Source organism: Erinaceus europaeus, chromosome 4, assembly GCF_950295315.1.
Source record: "Erinaceus europaeus chromosome 4, mEriEur2.1, whole genome shotgun sequence".
NCBI classification, from domain to species: domain Eukaryota; kingdom Metazoa; phylum Chordata; class Mammalia; order Eulipotyphla; family Erinaceidae; genus Erinaceus; species Erinaceus europaeus.
The window spans coordinates 63,780,844-63,805,117 of NC_080165.1; the positions used below are offsets into that span (position 1 = coordinate 63,780,844).

The 24,274-nt window shown below is 44.0% G+C and overlaps 1 protein-coding gene across 4 annotated transcripts in view; it reads right to left on the minus strand.

The window, feature by feature from the left end:
• MOCS1 (molybdenum cofactor synthesis 1) overlaps positions 1-23,444 on the minus strand; it is a 33,504-nt gene extending 10,060 nt beyond the window's left edge. For 3 of the 4 annotated variants that reach the window (XM_016185880.2, XM_016185879.2, XM_007517799.3), the window contains exons 1-4: positions 23,240-23,444; positions 15,616-15,742; positions 12,509-12,676; positions 1,418-1,582 (exon numbers count right to left, since the gene is read on the minus strand). In XM_016185880.2, coding sequence (XP_016041366.1) covers positions 1,418-1,582; positions 12,509-12,676; positions 15,616-15,742; positions 23,240-23,362 — 583 coding nt within the window. In that variant the 5' untranslated portion in view covers positions 23,363-23,444. The remainder of the gene's footprint in view (positions 1-1,417; positions 1,583-12,508; positions 12,677-15,615; positions 15,743-23,239) is intronic. The other variant, XM_060189748.1, reaches the window with a different exon arrangement.
• Between the last annotated feature and the right edge of the window lie 830 nt (positions 23,445-24,274).

Sequence of the window (24,274 nt, forward strand, 5' to 3'; positions counted from 1 at the left end):
CTCAATTTCTCTCTGTCTTTATCCAAAAACAAACAAATAAATAAAAAAATTTTAAAAAAAGAAATGCTTAAAAATTGCAAGTTTCCCCATTTCCACATTAGGGATGTCTCAAACTCACTGACTGCTGGCTCATCTACTCTGTTTGCCCTCACTGAGCACCTCCCAGGTGTGGGGCTGTCCTGGGATGGGAAGTGATCCCTGTGAATGTGAGTTTTACCTATGAAAACTGGGATCCTGGGTTGGCTTTTCTGGATACCTCCCTCCCCTCTGCTCACTTGGGAGTCCAGATGTTTGAGAGCATCCAGCAAGTTGGCCCCACCCATAGTCCACAACAGGTGACTCACACCAGGAAAGTTACCCTAAAGGGGAGTGGTTGGGGGAACTATACACTGTAATCTTATAATCATGCAACCCACTATTCATCATAAATTAAAATATTTTTAAAAAGGGTGGTTGAGTGACCATCTCCATGATTTCCTTGCAGTAATTTGGGGTGACCTAGTGAGAAGAACAAGGCACAGCTTTTATACAAAATACTATCAGGAGGGTCTTCAAGTTTCTCACTCTACCAAAGAGGGTGGTGATGTGGGGTGGAGCTAGGTGGTGGTGCACCTGGATGAATGCACACATTGAAGTGCACAGGGACTCAGGGTCAAGCTCTCAATCCCCACCTGCAAAGGGAAAGGTTCATTACAGGTAAAGCAATGCTCCAGGTGTCTCTCTCCCTCTCTATATCTCCCTTCCCTCTCAATTTCTCTATCAAATACAAAGAAGAAGGAGGAGGAGAAGGAGGAGGGGGAGGGGGAAGGGGAAGGGGAGGGGAGGGGAGGGGGAGAGGGAGAAGGAGAAGGTGGTAGTTTCAGGAGTCTAAATGGGAAGGCAGGTCTGATGTTAGGATCAACTATTCTGGTCCTCATTCCAAGAGACAAGGAGGCAGCAGATAGCAATTGTGAATGAATCCCACAGACACCTTCCGTTTTCCCACCTCAGAGCCCTTACAGATAGATGCTTAACTGATGATCCTATCTCAGAATAAACTCCCAAGATTCAAATTCTACAGCATGAGAGGGAGCTTTAAGCTTTGGTACTGTGGTGTCTTTCCTTTCTCTATGTTAAAAAATCAACACAGAGTAATAAAGCCCTGGTGACAACAAAATAAATAAAACTGAAAATTCTGTCTTCTGGTGCCTCACCCCTGAACAAGCTGTGGGTAGAGTAGGGAGAAGTCAGTAACTGATTTTTAGTCTCTGGTCACATAAAGTCTCCTAGGAGGCAGCCGCAGAGACAAAGGACATTTGGGGAAAGTGAAGGGCAAGGAAGAGTTCCTCTACAGCCCAGACATAGAGGGAACAGCCAGGTTGGCAGCCATGCCCACAGCACAGGTGAGTCCGCCTCCCTGCATCCTGCATCTGGTCACCTTTCCTACGAACGATGAACTCAAACTTGGCTGGCACCAGTGTATCCAGGCTGATGTTGATGGCAGTTAGACCAGCTTTCTGGAGCTGAGGCAGCAGCCGGGCCAGGTTGATGCCGTTGGTGGTGACGCCAATGGTCTGTAGCCCTTCCAGCTGGTGAAGCTGGGCTGCAGAGGGAGCAGAAGCAATGTCAGAATTTTTGTCCTAGGTAAGGTGGAAGGAGGTCCAGAAGGAGAAATTCTTGAGTTCAAATAAAATCAATGGAAAGGTGTGGGGATTGAGGTGGTGGGGTTGGGGGGGTGTCTCTCTGTGGACCACCACTAACCAAGCTGAGCTCAATAAGAAAATTAAAGATATTGGTAGAAATTGGTAGCATCCTTGGATAGGGCCCACTTTCCCGTATGCCTCTCCCAATCCATATCAAATAATATTGCATCTGCCGATTACAACCTAACCAACGCAACGATTGCCACCTCAACATGCTTCACTTCAGACTGTGTTCAGAGACTTCACATGTGGAATGACAACCCTTCAGCTTCATTACTCGGGTGAGACCTTTCCTTTCATAGTATACTCTAATTCCATCCCAGGTGGTTCACTTTCTAACAAAGTCCCAAAACCTAGATATACACCAGTTTCTGTGAGAGAGAGCATATGTTCAAACATATCCGTAAACTACTGCAAAATATATACCTGAAAGCAGAAGTACACTAGAGTTTGCAGTGAGTACCCCCCTAACACTTACTCTCCACTATTCCAACCTTTGGGTCCATGATTGCTCAGCAATTTGTTTGGCTTTGTATGTTAACTCTCTTTTCAGTCACCAGGTTCCAGATGTCATCAGGATGCCGGCCAAGCTTCCCTGGACTGAAGGCCCCACCAATGTGTCCTGGAGCTCAGCTTCCCCAGAGACCCACCCTACTAGGGAAAGAGAGAGGCAGACTGGAAATATGGACTGACCAGTCAACGCCCGTGTTCAGCGGGGAAGCAATTACAGACAGAAGCCAGACCTTCCACCTTCTACAACCCACAATGACCCCGGGTCCATGCTCCCAGAGGGATAGAGAATGGGAAAGCTATCAGGGGAGGGGGTGGGATATGGAGATTGGGTGGTGGGAATTGTGTGGAGTTGTACCCCTCCTACCCTATGGTTTTGTTAATTAATCCTTTCTTAAATAAAAAAGAAAAGAAAAGAAAAGATTAGACACTGAATGTTCCTTACTATGATAGAGTCTGTTAAAACTTTGTGCACACAGTGACAATTTACCATTTAATAGGTAGAGACAGAGAGGATCCAAAAAAAAAAAAAAGATGAATATTACACTGCCTTTAAGAAGACAAGCTGAAGTTCATGTATTTGACTCTGGGATAATGTGGTTAACAACCAACTCATAAGTTCTGATTTTCTGGATAGTAGAAATAAAAATATGTGTCTAACACACCCAGTCAACTCTTCTGTTTCACAAAAATATTTAGAAACAAAAGGAAGAAGGCAAGCACTGAAAGCATTTAGTGACCCATGAAGGAGAAATAATAAAAAATAGAAAGCTGGCAGATCAGGAGACAATAGCCCACGTGCACACAACAGGCTCTGGACATAGCAGGAGGGGTGACTGGGATGCACCAGTTTAAGCATCCCATAGACAGGGACAAAAGAGCACTTAGACATTTCAAGAAGGCTGCCTGGTTGGGAAATGACACTTGAGGGAGCTGGAAAGGCAACCTCCTATCCTTCTGAGTAGGAGGGAGGCAGGAGCACCACTAGAAGCCACACTTACATGGACTAGCTGGGAAAGACCTGAGTATATGAACACATAGGAACCTTGGGCCCCAACAGGTAGGTCTTCAGTCTTTCCCCTCAAACCTTGCAGCCAGCCAGCAAACTACAGCATCACCAGAAATGGCAAGGCAAATAGAATTCTGGAACACTGATATAAATTCACAGTTAAGAATTCACAACCCCTAAGGAGAATGCTGGAAAGAAAGATACATTACCCATGCAGAGAAGAATGGAAGAGGAAGACCATACAGATCAAACAGAAGATATTTTATTAAACATCAGAGTTAATATCCTCAGTGACAAATATTATATTCTGAAAGAAAGAACAAAGTTAGAAGTCTTAAAAAAAACTGACACAAAGCAAAAAATGCTGATGGAAAAAGCACAATGGGCACATATAGAGTAAATGAGCAAGCTGGACAATCTAGCAAAGCAACTCTTTCAGACTCTGTGAAAGAATGAAAAATAAGGGGACAGAAAAAAACAAAACATCTGCTCACACTTAAACTCAAGAAAATCAGAAAAAAAAAGTCAAAATGTCTGCAGGTGATCTCTATATTTACTTATCTAGAGCTAGTTGTAAGATTAATTATATACCTTTCCTGAGAGTAGCTCTGCATGGAACTCTACAAAGCTTTTGAACTGAAATTTCACTTGTAAAAATTTAACATAAGGAAATAATCATGGCTGTGAATAATTGTTACCTACAATGTTTACAAAAGTATATTAATAAAAGGAAGTGAGAAATCCTTCAGTTGTCAAAAAGAGAAAACTAGCTAGAATATTTTTTCTCTAGTTGATACAATAAAAAAGCCACTCTATACAATATTGTGCAAAGCGTCAGAAAATAATACTGTATTACACTGAGAGCAAAAGCAAAAAAAAAAAAAAAAAAAAGCTAAAATTTAGACCTAGACATGAAAAACAAAACAAACAAATAAACAAACAAAAAACCCAGGCAGGTCAATAAGCCAAAATGTTAGCAGTAGTTACAACTATGCAGTAGTAGTGATTCTCTCTTTGCTTATATGAAATAGATCTGATTTACTTTTGGAATACAAAAAGGAAATTTTTTTAAAGTAAGATTATTTTATGAAGAAGGAGGAAAAAGGCTATAGACCCTAGGGTTATGCAAAATGAAAAATTAGTAGTCAGTATCTGCTGATTCCTTTTAACAAAGCAATTCAGGTGTTATCTTCGGAGACTTAGAGAAAGAGGTATGGTTCTTTTGAACAGGGATGGAAAAGAGGTTGTGACCTTGTACTATAAGGAGATGTCAGAGAATTTAAGCAAGATAGTAATGGCAGCTCCAGCTCCGTTCTCACTCTCACCCACTGATGCCTTAGAACAATCATGACTAGTCCTCTTACTGAAAAAAATTGTCTGCATTGCCCCCAGAGAACTGGTTCTGGAATCCGTTGCAAATAAAATCAAGGAAGTTGCCAAGGCCCTGCTGAAAGAGGAGTTGAAGACAGTGGATAGGAACTGAGCCACCTGCACAGGTGGATTAAAGCAAAGGTGACTGCCTCCTTCTAAAGCTACTTCTCTCTAAGGATGTGAAGGTGAAGACCTATAGGACAGAATGTCACTTGACATAACTCCAGGAGGTACCATTCCCACCAAATTCTAAATGAATAGTCTCCTGGACGTGTGCAGTGTACAACCTGTGTAGCCTTGAATGGTAAGCCTACTCATTTGGAGGAGAGATTGCAAACCCAAGTGAGTAGCTCTGATGTTCTAGAATCTTTCATTTCTCCCATCCCACTAGGTCTATCAAAGATCTGACCTTAAATCTTTTTGAACTAGTCAATTCCATACAGAATAGCCAATTTCCTCAGGAGAACAATTTACCAGTCTAACTAAGGAGAACTTTGAAATAAACAACTGCTGTGCCCTCACCCTGCCTCCCCAAAAGAAATTCCTCTACAATATATACTCACAGGAGAAAATTTATTAAGATAGACTTCAAAAGGAGAATTAAGCATGATACGTATGGTAAAGGTAATAAAGGAAGATCATTAACCATAAGAAGCAATTTTTTACTCTAATAAGAAAAGAACATCAAAAATAAGATATAGGGCTGACAAAATACCTCACTTGAATAGTGTGTTGCTTTGCCAAGTGCATTACCTAGGTTCAAGGTCCATGCCCCAATGCATTGAAGGAAGCATCTTGCTGTGGTCTTTTTACTCTCTCTATCTGAAAAAAGTTGGTCTGCAGGAATAAAGTCCTGTTGACAATGAGGAAAATAAAGATACACAGATAATAGTAAGAGAAACTGGTGATTTAGAAGCTAAGATAAAAAGAAATCAAGAGATAGCTCAGCAGGTAGAGTATGCACTTCACTGTCTCCCTTACCTTGCATGACGTCTTGGGCTTAACTCCCCCAGCATCACATGAGAGAACTATGGGTAGCATCCAAGAGAAGTCCCTGGATGGTGGGGCAGTGCCTTGGCATCTCTTTCCTCTCTGTCTATCCCTTTCTAGAAACATAGACTAAATAAATAATAAAGGATTCTCTAAGACAAAGAGGTAGAAAAATAAATGAATGCATAACTTAAGACCTTTTTAAGTACAGAGAGTAATATCAGGTAACAAAGAATTCTACAGAAAAAATTAAATGGAAAAGAGAAAATATCTAAGGAAACAATGGGAAACATCTTCCCTAACTTTAAAACAAGTGACTTACTATTAAAGGGCAACTGCACAGAATACCAACAGGACAGGTGAGGAAAAGATATATTATAGTAGAATTTTTAGAAAAACAGTTACAAAGAAAATGCTCTAATAACTTCCAGAGCAAAAGAATATGTTAAAATCAAGAGCAAGACCCAGTCTGGCATCAGACTTTTCACAACAGTGTTACTAGTTGTAAGAAGACGGGCACTGACATCTATAACGTAATGAAAGAATGAACCTTGAACCTAAAATGTTATAAGCTTTCAAGTAACATTATAAAGCCATTATGAGGATAGATAATGATGATGGCTGCAAAACAATTAGAAGGAATGTAGTTAATAGCTCTGAATAGTCCACTTAGAATGGTTAAGATGGAAATTTTACATGATTTTAAATATGTGTTTATTATTTATTATGAAAAAGAGCAAAGAAAGAGGGAAACCAGAGTACTACTCATCTCTGGCATAAGGTAGTACAAGGGACTGAACTTATGACTCAGTCATGCATGCTGTTGTTCAAACAGGCCAAGCTTTCTCCCCAGTCCTTATGTTTCAGCACAATAAAAAGAAGAAAAGGGGAAGGCAAAATAGCTCAGTAGGATAGCACACTGTTCTGTCATATGAGCCACCCAGGTTTGAGTCCAGTCCCTATTCCATTGAAGAAAGCTTCAGGGCTATGGTTTCTTTGCTACTCTCTTTTTGCTTGTCTGTCTTGCTCTTTTGATTTGAAAAAGTCATCCCAGAGTGAAGCCCTAGAAGTGTGTGTGTGTGTGTATGTGTGTGTGTGTGTGTTGGGGGGGGGGGGGGTGATGGGGAGGGATGGGGGGGTAGGAGAGAGGAGGGCCCAACAAATTTTCCAAAGGACTTGGTAAGTTAATTCTTAAATTGAAAGGACAAAGTTTAACATAGCTAAAGAAATTTTGAAGAAAAATAAGGAATAGCTATAATAAACAACAGATTCATTATGAAGCTACACAGACTATAGCTGTAGGTTACTGGCATAGAGACAGGCAAAGTATTAATGGAACAGAGTGGAATTCAAAACAGACCAGCACATATAGTAGCTCCCTAGAGGAAATGAAGACTGTAAATAAAAAGAACTAAGAAAAAAAGTGATTATCACATGGAAAAAAATGAAACTGGATTCTCAAAAATCATCCACTGATGAACTAAGGACTTCAATGCCAATAGCAAATTTTCAGTTTAGTGGAAACATAGGTAGTTGTTGAGAAACTGGTGAGGTGTTTCATTAACAAGATAAAAAGAAGACGAAAAACAACAACAATAAAAGACAAGACTAATTTAAGAACAGCTACTGATGAAAAGATTTGCCACCCAAAACTTGGCTTTTTTTCCCCCCCAAACTGGAAGAAGGTACTTACTACACATATAAAGAACATTTTTGCCTAACTATTTTGAAAAGGCATGTAATCAAATAGGAGAAAAAAAATATGGAAAAACATTTGATCTGGTATGACACAGAAAAAATAGATATGGGTAACAAGCATGTGATGAAATATCCAAACTCATTCTTTTAAAAACAATTTATTTAGGGGTGTTGGGCGATAGTGCAGCAGGTTAAGCATACGAGGCACAAAGCGTTAATGGACCTGCGTAAGGATCCTGGTTTGAGCCCTCCACTCCCTGCAGGGGAGTCACTTCACAAGCGGTGAAGCAGGTCTATAGATATCTATCTTTCTCTCCCCCTCTCTGTCTTCCCCATATCTCCCCATTTCTCTCTGTCCTATCCAACAACGACAACATCAATAACAACAACTACAATAATAAAACAAGGGCAACAAAAGGGAATAAATAAAATAAATAAATAATTTTTTAATTTATTCATTTATTAAACAGAAACAGAGAAACTAAGAAGGGAGGGGAAAATAGGGAAAGACACAGGGGGACACCCGCAGCCCTGCTTCACCACTCATGAAGCTTTTCCCCTGCATGTGGGGACCAGGGGCTTGAACTAGGGCCATTGCACACTGTAATGTGTGCACTTTACCAGGTATACCACCACCTGCCCCCACCAACCTCATTCTTAAATAGTAAAATACAGATCAAGAACACAGTAAAATAATATCTTACAACCATTCAGAGGGCAGGCATCCAAATAATAATGCTGTGTATTGAAGAGGATGTGGTTCGAAGGGATCTCTGTGTACTTCTGGAATGAGTCTAAATTGGCACAACAATTCCAAAAAAGAATGCCAAGTTGTTTTCTGAAGTGAAGCATTCACATATTCTGCAAGCCAGTAATTCTACTCCTAAGAAAACTGTATACCAGGATTTATGAAGATGAACAAATGTTTAAAGCAGCGCTGTTTATCACATCAGAAAACTGGAAACAACCCAAATGTTCACTAGTAAGAGGAAGGATGGTCTATTCATAATGAAACAATCTGTCAGAGAGAAAAGGAGTGAAGTACAACTCAGGATGAAGTGTATAAATGGCAGCTCACTGAAAGAGTGAGCTGTGAAAGATTACACATAGCATGAGACTGTATGGAATTCAAAAGGATTACATCTCACTTTTGAAAGATTTATTTACTTATTTATGAGAGATAGAATGAAGTCAGAGCACCACTCTGGTACAAGCAGCACCAGGGATGGGACTCGGGACCTTATTATGTTTGCAAGGCCTGTGCTTCATCATTGTGCCACTTTCCTAGCTATTCAGGGAATGAAAAACACACATTTTAGAAGTGGCTCCTTCAGAAAGCAAAAGTGCAGCCATGTATTGCTTAAAGATATTTCAGTTAGGGCTCAAAAATAGTTCACTTAGTGTGATGTTTTGCCATGTGTGCAACTTAGGTTCAAGCCCGCCCCCCAACCCCCTACACTGGAAGAAATTTCAGTCCATGGTAAATCAGTCTGGAGTGGTGAAGCCCCAGAAACAACAGAAAAAAACAACAAAAAAGTATTTTAGTTAATATAAATGATAGTATTTCCAAAAGAATGAACCATATAACCTAAATATGTACTGAACTGTGGCACAGAGGCTTTTATAATTATCATACCATATGATATTCACACAATGACAAAAATCACTTCATGATGCATTTTTTTCAGAGAATCTCCCCATTTCTTAAGTGACACATAAATGTACAGAAGGACGTAAATATAGCTAACTAAAAACTACTGCAGGTGTTCTCAGTCATCCAAAAAAATAAAATTGGTGGGGTTATTAGGTTAATGTAGGAATTTATTACAGTATTAGAACAGAAGTAACTCAATATAAACAAAAGAAGGCCATACATGGAATAATGATAAGATTATTCCATGGACCAAAGAGGATGATTTAATCAAAGCTCATCTGACAGCAACAAGTCATTCTTGAAGTGAGATCCAAAATAGGCATTCTAAAAACTCTTTCAACACTGTCACTGCACTTGTATGTTTAGATTTTTTTTCTTTTCTTTTTAGAAAATCTTACACTGTTGCTTTCCAACATGACAACTAGTAGCTACATGTGTGCTGCTATGTAAATTAAATAACATAAACTTACAAATTTAGACCCTAGGTCATCCAAGCCAGACACAAACTGGCTGTATGATACACAACAACACTGATGGACATTTCCATCATCTGAGAAAGTTCTAGTGGACAGGGTTGTGTTACACTCATCTCAGCTGAAAGGAAGTGGCAGGGGAAATGTGTTCACACACAAGTGGGAAAAAGAAGGGCTAGAGAATCTAGGGATGGTTAGAGGTGACCATAGATGACTATAGACAGTGACAGTCAGAGAGTTGAGTTCCCCGGGAAACTCTAAAGTACCAGGCCCAAGGACAGAGCTTCAAGTACTGAACCAAAGTGAACTGCACATCAACCTCTGTAAAACCTGCAATCCTATCACTTTGACCCACGTTTGGGGAGATGGGTTTGATGAATATCCCAGCTCTGACTTAGCCTCTCTCCCTACCCTGAATAACACCCCCACCCTCCACCCAGTCTTCAGCTGCTCTGCCCTTCTGGTTTTGCTCTCAAGAAGTATCTCTTAGGATGATGTCAGTATCAACAAGAACAGCAACAGGAAGTCAAAACACTCCAGCTGCTGCTCTATACAGAGCACTGGGAGGGAGGGAAGGGTATAGTCTTTCAAGAGGTAAATCCTCAGAAGTAGGTCACTTGTACCTTTGCATTGATCAGCTCCTGCCCAACCCATGCCATCAGCCAGGATCTCTACCTATGGGCCAGTCCAACAGGAAAATCTTTGAGTTGGCCAATGCACATACAAGGAAATTAAGGCCCAGTGCAGAAAAGGAAGCTGCATAGATTCACAGAGCCAGGAAGTGAGGGACAAGGCTGTTAATTTTCCTGGTTCCCATTCTTTCCATTATGCAAGTCAACAGTTGCACAGAGAGACCTTTGTGTCCTGCTGCCCCTGATCTGTGCCTCCCTAGCCAGCAGGGAATCTACTACCCCTTTGCTCTCCCAGAGGCCCTGAAACAGAGCACAGAAACTTAAGGTAGAAGCCATGCCAGAGGGTGCACCAAGTAGCCTGAATGAGGAGGTTGGGCTTGGCAGTCTGTTGGCTTCAGTGGGTCCAGTCCATTCCTGGAAGCCAGCCTGCCTTTCCACTCTAAGAAAGTGCCTTAGTCACTGCCTTAGTCACTTGTCCAGCAGAGGAATGATGGCAGAATTCCAGGTCAAGTGATCATTAGGGAATGGAGAGAAGAGAGAATTATCAGGAGATTCCACAGTGGTCCCCTTCTGGCTGGTGCTGGGCATCTCCAATGGGCTTTGTTTCATAGCAGGGCCTGTGGCTCATTCACTGCTGTGACCACAGAAAAGAAATAGACACAAAAAGGCAGTCCAGAGAGTGCTTCCCAATCCAGCCAGTAAGGCAGAGAGCTAGGGAGGCCCCACACAGAGTGTAAGGAATATAGGGGGGGGGTTAGTATGAAGGTATATGTGAGTGGACGTGGGGGTGGGGGTGGGGGCGTGGCTCAGCAGTCAAAAGCACAGAACTCTCTTCCTCTAGTTTAATCATTAATTGCACATAACTGCACAAGCAAAGGCCACTTTGCCTGGACCCGTGCTTAGATACATCACATGAGAGAAGCTTTGCAGAGCACTAGCCATGCGCTGGGCATTTGCTTCTCAGGTCACTCCTAGAGGATTTGTCCAGAGGTCGAGAGTAGATATGAAATGTCACCCAAAGGATATTGCTAATCAGAGGTATAGTCAAAATACACAGGGGTACAGCTATCTTCAGAGATGGCCTTGGACCACTTTCCATTCATTTCGCAAGTATTAGTGAGCACCAGCTACAGGTGAGATACATTCCTAGGCCTTTGTTAATACTGCCTGATTCTGGGGCTGGGTGGTGGCACACTCAGTACAGCATAACCATTCCAGTGTGAGGATCTGGGTTCAAGCCTTGGTTCTCCCACCTACAGGGAGAGAGCTTCACAAGGAAGTCGTGCTGCAGGTGTCTCTTACTTTATCTCCCTTTTACATCTTTCTCTCTCTCTCTTTTGTCTCTCTCAAAAAGAAAAGAACAAAAGAAGGGAAAAAAATAATCACCTGCAGTGGTAGATTTCTCATGCAGGCACAGAGCCCCAGGGATAAGTTTGGTGGGAAAAGATTATTATTTAAAAAAAAAATTTAATTTATTTATTTTCCCTTTTGTTGCCTTGTTTTTTTTTTTAAGTTGTTGTTGTTATTGCTGTCATCATTGTTAGATAGGACAGAGAGAAATGGAGAGAGGAGGGGAAGCAAGAGAGGGAGAGAGAAAGATAGATACCTGCAAACCTGCTTCACCACGTGGGAAGTGACTCCCCTGCAAGTAGGGAGCCGGGGGCTCGAACCAGGATCCTTATGCCAATCCTTGCGCGTCACACCATGTACACTTAACCCACTGTGCTACTGCCCAACTCCCAGGAAAATATTATTTTAATTAAAAAAATCCTACTGCATAAGAGTAATCTTGGGAAATATGCAAAATAATTGGATGTGGCTGTGTACTAATAAAACTGCACCCATGAACAGCCAAGTCAGAATTTTACATAGTTTTCACATGTCACAAAATGGGATCCCTATGATATTTTTTACCACCCATTAGAAATCTGAAAACCATTCTTCCTCTGCAAATCACACAAGCACAGGGTAGCCCCAATTCAGCTGATAGGTTATAGGTCAGGTGGTCTTGCCAACCTTTGGGGAAAAAAGTAGCTGGGGTATGCATGTGGGCCTGTACTTTAGATAAATAAAGCAGTCAAGGAGGTTTCTCCAAGGGGCAACGTGTGAGCAGAGGCCTGAGTGAGGTCAGCAATGAGCACAGGACTCCTGCAGTGTGTGGGGAGTGAGGCAGAGGGAGAGGGGGGGAGGTCGAGGTTAACAGGAGCCAGATCACAGGCGTGCCCAAGCTCTGATGAGAACTTTGGTCTTTATGTGTCAGCAAATGGCCAACTGGGATTTGACAGTGACTTTGAGGCACTGGGTGAGCTACTGGACTCCTCTGGGCCTCATTTCTATCAAAATGGAGATAGTGATGGTGCCTAACTGGTAAGATCAAGTGAGCATAATGCTGTATATAAGTATCAGCTGCTCACCAGACTATTGCTATTGGAGTTCTGCTGAAGGAGGTAGAAGATGGGAAAAGTAGGGACAGAAGAGGTCAAACTCACCCACGATATCTACCACATCTGGCCGGATGAGTGGCTCTCCACCTGTGAGCCGGATCTTGTCCACACCTTCTTTCACAAACAGCCGTGCAAGAGTCAGGATCTCCTCTGTGGTCAGCAGGTCCCCTTTGGGGGTCAACAGCACACCCTCTTCAGGCATGCAGTATTGACCTGAGGGGGAGGGAGATGAATTGGGGGAAGGGAGTGAGGGCACCAAGAATATGCCTGGATATACCAGTCCCCCAACTTCCTCGTTAGTTCAAAATGTTTCCCCCAGAGTCAGCAGAATATCTCACCTGCACGTCCATGTGTGAGACCTGAGTCTGGCCCTCACCACAATGGACAAAGGTTTGGTGCTGTGGGATATCTCCCTCTCTCCCTCTATCTCTGTATTCTCTTTCTCTATCTGGAAAAGACAGCCTGGAGCAGTGAAGCCCAGAAGACTTAAAAATAAAATGGTTCCCGGGAGTCAGGCGGTAGCGCAGTAGGTTAAGTGCAGGTGGCACAAAGCGCAAGGACCAGCATAAGGATCCCGGTTTGAGCCCCCGGCTCCCCACCTGAAGCAGAGTCTCTACACAAGCGGTGAAGCACATATTCAGATGTCTATCTTTATCTTCCCCATCTCTCTCCATTTCTCTCTGTCCTATCCAACAATAATATCAATAATAACTATAACAATAAAACAACAAGGGCAACAAAAGGGCATAAATAAACAAATGAATATTTAAAAATAAAATAAAATGGTTCCCTCTGAACTCCTGGGACAGTAAAGAAAGACCTCCCAACCTGAGGTGACACAACCCCATAAGCTGTAGTCTCTCTGGGCCTCACCTTTCACAGCTATTAGTTAATACCCTCCCACCCTCCACAGGCCTGAAGAAGAGAGGGAAGGGCTGAAGGCAGAGGTCAGAGGCAACAAAGGAAGCTTAAGCGCAGTGTCTGTCTAGGGTTGGGGGGGATACTAAGATATACTAGGTTGTTGGAAAAGTCATGACATGTTTTACTCTATTTTTCTATGTAAAAATACATTATGACTTTTCTGACAACCTAACAGATTCCCTCAGAACAAGTGGTGGCTGAGCTGGGCCTTTCAGAGTTCTGACCCATTCCTTCTAACTTCATTCACCCTCCTTTATTTCATCTGTCTTTGGACAAAGAAATACTGCTGTCTGTGTGATGAGGTAAAAGAGGTTAGGAAGTATGCTCTGGCCTGGCAAAAATTGTTTCCTTCTCTAGGGACAAGAGTTCTCATAGCCAGCCTATCTATTTCAGATTCTAGTCAGTCCCACCTCACAGGTACTGTATTCTCAGGAGAAAGTGGAAGAGTAGGGTAACAAAGTGTGTCCTGGTGGGTGAAGGACTATCATCTCTTATTACTAGTCCCTGTGGTATAGTTTTTATCAAGGGTCAGGCCAAGTTCTATTAAAGGATCATTTAGTCAAATTAGTGGAGGATTCATAATTGGGTCTTTTTAAAACAGAACAGGTAAGACAAGCAGAATGCCAGTTCTGCATATAGTAAATATTACATAGTTGAACATGTATTAAACATATGTTTTCAAAATTTGTATTCATTAAGTACACATTTATTTACTGAACCAGGAAATAGAAACTTTTTCTTGTGTGTGTATGTGTATATTGCTTTTGTCACTACAGGGACTTCACTGCTCCACATGATTTTTTTTTTTTTCAGATAGAGTAAGAGACAAAAAGGCAGATAGATAAAGAGTTAAAGAGGAGGCAGTGGTGATCCACCTAGCAGAGTGCACATATTGCCATAGGTAAGAACCCAGGTCCAAGCTTCCGGTCGCCACCTGCAGGGAAGGAAGCATCATGAGCAGTACTGCAGGTGCTTCTCTTTTTCTCTCTACCTCCCCTTTTGCTCTTAATTTCCCTCTGCCTCTATCAAACAATAAAAGAGCACGAGAAAAGAAAAAAAATAATAACAGCTGCCAGAAACAGTGGATTCATTGTACAGGCATGAGCCCCAATGACAATTCTGATGGCAATAAAAATAAAAATAAAAATAAAAATGAGAGAGGGAAAGAGACCACAGCACAGAAGCTTCCTTCAAAGCAATGAGGGTTGGGTTCAAACTTGTCTTACTCACATGGCAAAGCAGCACACTATCCAAATCCAAATGCGCTATTTTACTATCCTGGAGTAGATATAGTTTCTTTTTCTTTTTATAGTGAGAAATGGAGAGGGGAAAGGAAGGGAGAGAGGGGAGAGAAAAACACCTGCTGCAGACCTGCTTCACCGCTTGTGAAGTGATCCCCTGCAGGTGGGGAGCCAGAGGCTCAAACAGGGATCCTTGCACCAGTCCTTGCACTTTCCACTATGTGTACTTAACCTGGTGTGCTACTGTCCAGCCCCCAAGTTGATATATTTCTTTATAGAAAATGGCAGTGATGTGTGGTCCAGGAGGTGGCACAGTGGCTAAGGCACTGAACTCTCAAGCATGAGGTCCTGAGTTCAATCCCCAGCAGCACATGTACCAGAGTGATGTCTGGTTCTTTCTCTCTCTCCTGTCATTTCTCATGAATCAATAAATAAAATTTTTTAAAAAAGAAAAAAATAAGAAAATGGCAGTGAAAGGAAGGAAGAGAAGAAATGAAGGTCAGAAGGACAAATAAACTGTGGAAGGCCCACCAGTAGCAGAATCCACACTCAAAGCTTGGGGTTGTGAAATGAGAACTCTCTGTCAGCCTGTCCCTGGACACCTTCTGCCCTGGAACTGGGCTGTCTCTCCAGCTGGCAGAGGGCCACAGGCACTACCATGTCCAGAACAGGTTTACCATGTCCAGAACCTCTCTGCCTCCCTGGCTATGAACTAAGAGGAGTGGCAAGAAAAAGTGGTGAAGAGTAAGAGCAGATGAGCTTGGTTCCAAATCTTCATGCTAAACCCAACAAGAACTCTTTCCTTAGAACCTTGACCCCAGTATCTCACCCCTGCACCCCGCCCAGTAGGCACACAGAAGAAGTGTGGGTGGAGAAGTTAGAGGAATGGGGAGGACTAAGGATTCCTGGACTTGAGGAGATTTCAGACTCCACTTCAGTAGTGGGACAGAAGCCCAGACAATGGGCCCAGGGCCCAGGATAGTGACTCACATCTGAGGTTGCATTTCTCGGTGAGGGAGATCCGCAGGTAGCTGTGCTGCCGGCCGAAGTTGTCGGTAAGAAAGTCAGAGAAAGGGGCCTTGTGCTCCTTCAGGAACTGCCTCCTCCTGGATAGCTCCTGCAGTGATAGGGAGGGTGGTGGGTGTGGGGCCCTGCTCTTAAGCTGAGGGAAAGTCCCTATCCCCCTGGGACCCCTCTCTTGCGGGCCACATCTGTATAGCATTTTTTCTCAATTATATTTATTAATTTTAATGAGAGGAGATACAAAGAGAAAGAGACCAGAAGATTGCTCAGCACTGGCTTATGGTGGTGATGGGGACTGAACTTGCAACTGCAGTGCCTCAGGCATGGAACTCTTTTATGTAACCATTCCGTTATCTCCCCAGCCCCTGTACAACACTTCTAACCTTTCTATGTGAGCTCCTCAGTCCTGGGGGAGCTGAGATTCACCTTCTCATTTACACACTGAGAAAAAAACATGAAGAGAAACACTTGTTCCAGAGGGCCCAGAGGCCGGCCTTGGGTGCAGGTTCTCAGCCAGGCAGTCATAGAGGGATGAGCAGGAAACCCCACTTACCCCCCACTCCCTTCCTCAAAGGAAGTCCATCCACCAGAAACAAATAAGCAGCTCTGATATCCTTGGACAGGGTTCCTGGGAGAGAAGCTCTGTGCCACTCAGCAACTGACATATCATCAGCTGGAAAGCAGGACCACAGAGAAGAGGGAGGGGGTGGTGAATGAGAGGGATAATGGCCCAGGTCACTGCTTCTGGCTGTCTATGACACAGTGAGCCATGTTTAAACCCAGACTCCCATTCTTTACCTTTACTGGGGAAGAAAGAATGAGCTCTCAAAGCAAAATCATTAACTATAGGAGGTGGGGGTATAGGGGGTAGGGGGAGGAAGGGGACACACAAGTTGCCTTCTTTTAATAGAGAGAAATTGAGAAAGGGTCAGGTAGAGAGGGAGAGAAAGAGACCTACAGCAGTGCTTCACCACTTGTGAAGAATATTCCTCCACTAGGGATGAGAGAGGGGAGCTTGTACCTGGGTCCTTGCTCATGATCATCTGTGAACTGCAGCCCTGTTGCCTCTTTTTAAACTACCCTTATATAGGCTGGGTTCACTAAGGCTTCCCCACTGCCTGGAAGGACCCAACAGAAGACCCTGGGAGCTCCACCCTACTGGAGAGATACTCTCTTCATGCAGAATGCCTTTAAGACAAGGGACAGCTCTCGTGGGAAGCCTTCAAGAGGCATGAGGTCACCAAGTCCCATCACTGGAAGAACGATTTAGAGGTGATAGTAAGAGATGACTTTCCCCCCTCATCGCTTTACTCACTCATTGCCAGAAGGAGAGATTATGCACCCATAGTCTGAGGCCAAGGGGTAGGGAGGTTCCTGCAAGGCCCAAACTTGTCCCAGGGAGAGAAGGGAATAGCCGACCTCGCCCTTTCTCAAGTCTGATCTGGTTTGATCACTCACTCCCCTTTGTAAATACAACCCTGAGCCATGACAGATGTTGATGAGATAATTGTTCCACAGAGGTTAAGATGTACAAAGCATCTTAAAGTTTCCAAGAACTTTTCTGTTTAATTCCCATACCTACCCAGTAAAGGATTATGATAAATAAGGTGTGGATGAGGTCCAAGAACACTTGGCAGAACCAAGATTCTAACCCAGGTCTTCTGAATCCAAGTCCTAGGTTCCCTCCTCTAACTTCACAAAAGGGGTCCAGAGGTAGCCTGGTAGGCACGTTAAGTGGGGAGAAATCACTTCTCTAGAATCTTAAGACAAAAAAAAATTCACAACTATCCAGAAATCCATGACAGAAGGACTTTTGGTTGAGGATAAGTATCCCTGGTTTCTAAGTCTGACTTGATGCAGTGTGAAAGTTTCTTAACTCAGACCCTTTTAAATTCCTAGTCTTGCCTTAAGACAAACTGGATAAGAGATTGGGGTTGGATACAGAAAACTGCTAGGAAAACAATCAGGATTATCATAATCTTGTAACCTAAGAATCTTGTGACCAGAAGATCTCAGGTCCCCCCCCAGAGGTCCCAGGAGGCTGTCATCCAGGAGGAAGAAATATTACATTCAGTGACCTTCTCAGTGTTGGGCCCATCTGAGAACCATCTGGGAAGTTGAAGGCAAAAACTTCACTGAAGCCTAACTGAACTCGGCAATCAGGGCCCTAGTGTTTTAAATCTCTCCAGGTGATTTTAATGCACAGCCAGGGTCAACAGTCAGTGAGTGGCTCATAAAATTAAAGGGAGATGTGTGTGGTGGTACTTTCATAATTTTGCTGGATTCACATATAACCAACCTCAGGATACCTCCCCATTTCCCATGTCCCTGTGCATCCTGGTAAATAGCTGTCACTTCTCAGAACTGGAGTCCCTATATCCCCCACTACCTTTGCACCAGCAGCTTTCAGGTGCACAGAGCAGCCAGGCACTGCTCCAGAGTTAAGAGTTCCATAGATCACCACAGTCCAGGAGAGGACATTCCCTGGGATATACAGATTTGCGATATGAACCTGTACCCTCCAACAACAACTGTTTGCAATCCAGTAAACATGTGACTCACCTCTGGCCACCCCAGTGCTTCACTGGCCAGGATGCATAACCCACCCCCACCCCCCATCTTAACACACTGTGACAGGTGGCTGGGTGAGGAAGGAGCCAAAATAAATCTAAGGAGGATGACTCAGCAGAAACTGGAGAGTAAGCAGCAATGGGGCAGTCAAGAAGGGAATTAGGCACTGTATTCAGGCCTTGGGAGGGGTGGATAAACTTTCACTTTGGAAATGTGGTGAGAGTTTACCAAGATTCATTCAGACTTTGTATTGCCTAAGCCTGGCCCACCCTCCTAAACACACAGTCTCTCTGTGTCATCCTTAGTGTCATGAAAATCCCATCACTTGGATACTAACAAGCCTCACCCCTGCTTCATTTCTCTCCCAACACTGAACAGTTCTACTTTATTCCTTCCTTTCTTTTCTTTCATTTATATTTATTTTGTTAGTTAGTTTGTCATCACCAGAGTTTCACTACTGTGAGTCTACTTTTTCAGAGGGAGAGGGAGAGGGAGAGGGAGAGGGAGAGGGAGAGGGAGAGGGAGAGGGAGAGGGAGAGGGAGAGGGAGAGGGAGAGGAGAGGGAGAGGAGGGGAGAGGGAGAGGGAGAGGGAGAGGGAGAGGGAGAGGGAGAGGGAGAGGGAGAGGGAGAGGGAGAGGGAGAGGGAGAGGGAGAGGGAGAGGGAGAGGGAGAGGGAGAGGGAGAGGGAGAGGGAGAGGGAGAGGGAGAGGGAGAGGGAGAGGGAGAGGGAGAGGGAGAGACCACAGCATCAAAGCTTCAGTGGAAGCCAGACTGAAACCTGGGTTTAGATCATGTGCATGACAAAGTAGGTGCATCATTCAGGTGAGCTGTCTTACTGGCCCCACAGCAATACTTTCATTTTTCCGTCCCCCCCCCTTTTTCTTAAACCCAATAAGTTCACTGGCATTTGCTTACTATACTTCTTCTTACTTGTGCACACAGTCACCCATTAAACAAGCACTCATGGAAGAGTACCAAGTATGTGCTGTGGTTAGTTTCTCAGTCTGACCTTCCTGCTTCCTACTGAGCACCTCTCCCCGCCTCCTTTTTTTCTTTTTTCCCCCAGAGCCCTGCTCAGTTCTGGCTTATGGTGCTGGGGATTGAACCCTGGACCTTCGAAGTGTCAGGCATGGAAGGCTCTTTGCATTCCCCTTAGGTTTCGCATCACCCCAAGATGTTTAAGCAGAACCTGAGCTCCCCCTGAAGCATGGGAACTAGAGATAGACAGCTGGTAATAGGCAGCTAGCTATCTTGTCTAATTACCTAGTGAAAACTGGTGGAATGTGGTAAAGAAGGGTGGCACAAAGGAGTTAGGTAAGGGAGGGACACTTCCTTCATTCTGCCTTTCCCCAACCGTTAAGTTTTAGGTGCTTAATTTGAATAATAAAGGTCAACCCCCAAAGTGCTCTAGAATATAGACAGAGTAGACAGAGGGATTATTCAAGGGAAAATAAAAGGAGTATATTAATGACTCCAACTTGACCGCTATCTGAAGGACCTAGCAAAGTGTCTAGTATCAAATCCAATTTTCATGCCCTCTGCCTCCCTCGTGCCCACACTAAATATAAAGCCCATAGATCTCTGGTCTCTGGCAGGCATAAGTGCCACTGAGAGATCCTGAAAAGCTGGGCAGCTTAAAAGTTGAGGTAAACCCCCAAAGGTCTCTTTTCCCTACATGTGTCATTACCCCACACCAGGTTCTATAGTCCTCGAATACCTGCTTCCTTCCTGCAAGACCTCTTCTTCATTTGCTCTTTTTAAAAAAATGTTTTATTTATTTATTGAGAGAGAGAGAGAAAGAACCAGACATCACTCTGGTACATGTGCTGCCGGGGACTGAACTCAGGACCTCATGCTTGAGAGTCCAATGCTTTATCCACTGCGCCACCTCCCGGACCACCTTATTTGCTCTTCTGGTTCCTCAACAGGCAGATGCTTTTGCCTTGCAGTCACCCTTGCCCCTGGGTCTCCCCCAAAGCAGCAGGCCTAGGACTCAGTCCAATCCCTTGTTCCAACAAAGCCTTCAGGAGAGTAAGAAAAAGGGGTGTTGTACTTTTAACCAGGATTAAAGCCCCATGAGAAGATTATTATCCATCCAGGTTGTCTCAATGAGGCCAGCAGACAGCTACCATCCCTACTTACTCATACTCTTGCCAACATTTCCTTTCCTATAGAAGCTGCTCAATCTGTTCTGGGATAAAGCATAAAACCTCTTTCCCCTGCTCTCACAATCAGCTCCCCTCCAGCATGACCCATGTCTCTCATACCCACATCTATTCAAACCAGATCTCCTGAGGCCCTGAGAGTGGGGGTGAGGGAAGTATGGAGAAAGGCACCCTGCAGGGAAGGAAGGGGCACAGGACTTCTAGATGCCCTTGCCCTGCCAACAGGCAGGCTAAGGTGAAGAGCTGAGAAAACAGAGCTCCAGATCCATCTCACCTCTGAGAGTCCCTTGCAGACATTCTATATGACCCCTCCAGCAAACCCCCCCCCCATACACACACACACACACACACACACACACACACACACGCCATGCAAGGACAGATTCCCCAACTCTCTGGTTTTAAAGACACAGAGTCACAGACTCAGGTGGAACCAAAGACAAAGTGAAGATGAAACTCTGGGGCTCCCCTAAGTACTGATTCCACTGCACAGCACTCTTAAACACTGTGGGGAAATACCCAATATCCGGCAAAGCAGGGAAGTATCTAGCACTGGGGAAGTAACTTATTTGCTGAGGATAAACCTAGTGAAGTAGAGTGGCGGGGGCCCTGCAACCAAACAGCTGACAGACTGACTACCCTGAGGGGCAAACCATGTATCAGTGACAGCAAAGATAGTTACAATTACAATGAACACACAGATAACACAGCACTTATAGGTGACAGACTTATCTATTAACACATTTTAACTCCTTTAATCCCTGTAGCCACCCTAAGAAGTAGATATTATTATCCTCATTTGACAGATGGGAAAACTGAGGCACTGAACTTGAAGTTCACACAATGAAGAGTGAGGACTGGGATCCAAATCCGGGCAATATAAGCCAGGGTCCACATTCTTACTTATTATACTTTCTGTCACAGTGGAAAGAAAACAGTAAGAGTAGTCTCCCCTCTTCTATCCACAGGGAAGGAGGAGCACAGCCACCTGAGTTTGAGTTTCAGTTCCCTCCCTCCCCTTCTCACTCCGCCTACACGTATTACAATTGTGACTTTGAAGAACAAACTTTTTTTTTTTAACCTTACATGGTTTACTATAAGGGCTAAGTAAAAACATACATGAAGTCACATAGACAGTGGGCTCTGGGCAGGGGTAGATAGCATAGTGATTATGCAAAGAGACTCTGATGCCTGAGACTCCAAAGTCTCAGGTTCAATCCCCTTTACCACTATAAGCCAGAGCTGAGCAGTGCTCTGGTTTAAAAAAAAAAAAAAAGTTGTACTAGGACAGTTGGCTGCACACTAGCACCACAGAATAAATTGGGGGTGGCTGTTTGGGCAGAAGATAAAATATTCCTTTTCCAGAATTTTTCTTTCTTTTTTTTTTTTTGCCTTGAGGGCTATTGCTGGGGCTTGGTGCCTGTACTACTAATCCACTGCTCCTGGCAATCATTTATTTTTTTTTTTTATTGGACAGGACATAGAGAAATTGAGAGAGGAGGGAGGAGAGAGGAGAGAGAAAGATAGGCACCTGCAGACCTGCTTCACCGCTTGTGAGGTGACCACCCTGCCGGTTGAGGAGATGAGGGCTCGAAAACAAATCTTTATGCTGGTCCTTGCGCTTTGCACTATGTGTGCTTAACCTGGTGAACCCTGAGCCCCTTCCCCCGAAATTTTTTAGTAATCTCTTTAATCCTGACTTCCTTATGTTCCCCCTTAGTAAAGTTCAGAGTTCCTGGATATTAGAAAAACATCCCAGCAGTGGTACTACTTATCTGGGGACTCCAGAGAGGATCATATTTGGAAAAAAAAGGCTGAAATCTTGCTTACTGAGCAATAGAGGCCAGAGTGGGAGTGGACAGGTATCTGATGAATCTCAGAACATAAAGTCTTGTTCTAGGAGCTTGTAAAAGAATGACCAGATGGGCCTAGAAAAGGAACTTCAACAAAGAAAAAAATGCTTCTCCCAAAATTCCTTCCTGTGGGCTGGAGAGATTGCATAGTGGTTACACAATAGACTTTCACATCTGAGGTTCTGAGGTCCCAAGTTCAACCTCTACACTATAAGCCAGAGTTGAGCAGTGCTCTGATCAAAACAAAACAAAAACAAAGCAGAACCAAACAAAAGTATCCCCTGACCATATAAACAAAAGAAGAAATTAAAACTTATTATGACATGAGCCAGCCTGAAGAGTGCTGTCAAAAACTGAGGGCATTTGCTACCCAATCTTAAAGGAATACAGGAATTCCTAACCTGCTCTAGAATCAGGCTGAACTTTCCCCAAAGGAAATGAAGATGAAGCATAAGACTCAGCAAAGGACAGGTCACAGAACCCTGTGACTATTGAAGTGACAACTACTGGTGGCACTAAGGAGACATTTTTATTCAATGTCACACTGAAACAAAGTGTCACAACAACACCTGGTCACACACACAGCTAGCCTCCACTGGGGGCGCCGGGGGTGGGGAGGAGTGGTGGTTAGGAAGGGAAATGTTTTAAGAGGCTCAATATGAAGCAGGGCTGAGAAGGGCACTAATAAAATACCTCACTGAACTCCTAACCACTATCACCCCCTCACAGTCCTCCTTCACTGGAAGTTACTCAGAACAGAAAGGAGGATCACATGGCTGGATGGGCAAGGAGAGTTTTACAACAAGACCTCAAGAAATTCCTCCAGCTGGGTTTTCAGGTGAAACTAGATAATCGACCTGGAGAACATCACTGCACACCTTTCCCGACCCCCAACTAAGTGCAGAGGGATAGCTCCAGAAGGAACCCGTGCAGATGGTGCAGGGGTAGTTTTGCCTGGTCTGCCCTCTCTCGGGGGAAGGTGTGGATGTCAGGGGGCTCACCTCTGTGGCAGGCTGGGAGGGCTCCCCAGGGCGGGGCTGCGTTACTGGAGCCCCTGAGCTGCAGCTCCTGGTGGTGGACCTCAGTACCCTCCCCAGCATCCGGGACATTGGCCGCGCCGCCATGAAGCCTGCTCTCCAGGGTAAGACTCCACCTGGTAGCCTGCTTTGGGACCGCACTTAGCCCAGGACTCACTGCCCTGGGTCATCGCGGTAGGGGCGGGCTAGAGGCGGGGCACACGCAGCCAATCGGGAAAGGCGCTGGACCGCATGGCCTTTGGGGAGTTGTAGTCTACTTGTTTCCTACTCCTTCCCTGGTTTTGTTAAGCATTCTAGGGCTAAGAAAACACAAGTTAAAATCTCTCCCCAGAAAAAAACGTGGCTCTTTCCCTCCAGTCTTCTCTGGCTATTCCAGCCCCAGACATAGGTCCTGATGTGACTGATGGAAAGTGTTGTAAGCAGGATGAGTTATAGTCTTGGGTGTAAAATCTAGGGTATACAGTAAATATCTCAGTTGTCAAGATAAATATGGCAATGTAATAATTTTAAGTGGGAATCATTACAAAAAATTGGTGAACAAAATATAAGCATTTTATACAGAAACAATCCGATTCTTTTCATTTTCATCACTCTCTTCACCTTAATGTAGGCCCTGGTTTTAGAATGAGCCAATTCCTCATTCATTTTCCAGGATACAGCTCTGAAAAAGTATCCCCCCAAAAGACATTAATAATCCTCACCTTTCCATTTATAAAAGAGTATATGGGGGCCAGACAGTGGAGCACCTGGTAATCACACACTACAGTGCACAAGGACTAGGGTTCAAGCCCTTGGTCCCCACCTACAGGCGGGAAAGCTTTACTAGTGGTGAAGCAGGGCTGCAGGTGTCTCTCTGTCTCTTTTATCTCTCTATCTTCTCCTCTCCTCTCAATGTCTCTGTCTCTATCCAATAATAAATAAAAAATAATATATATATATGAGAAGTCATAAAATAGATATCAGTTTGGTAATGTTCCCTGCACACAAAAACTGTGCAAA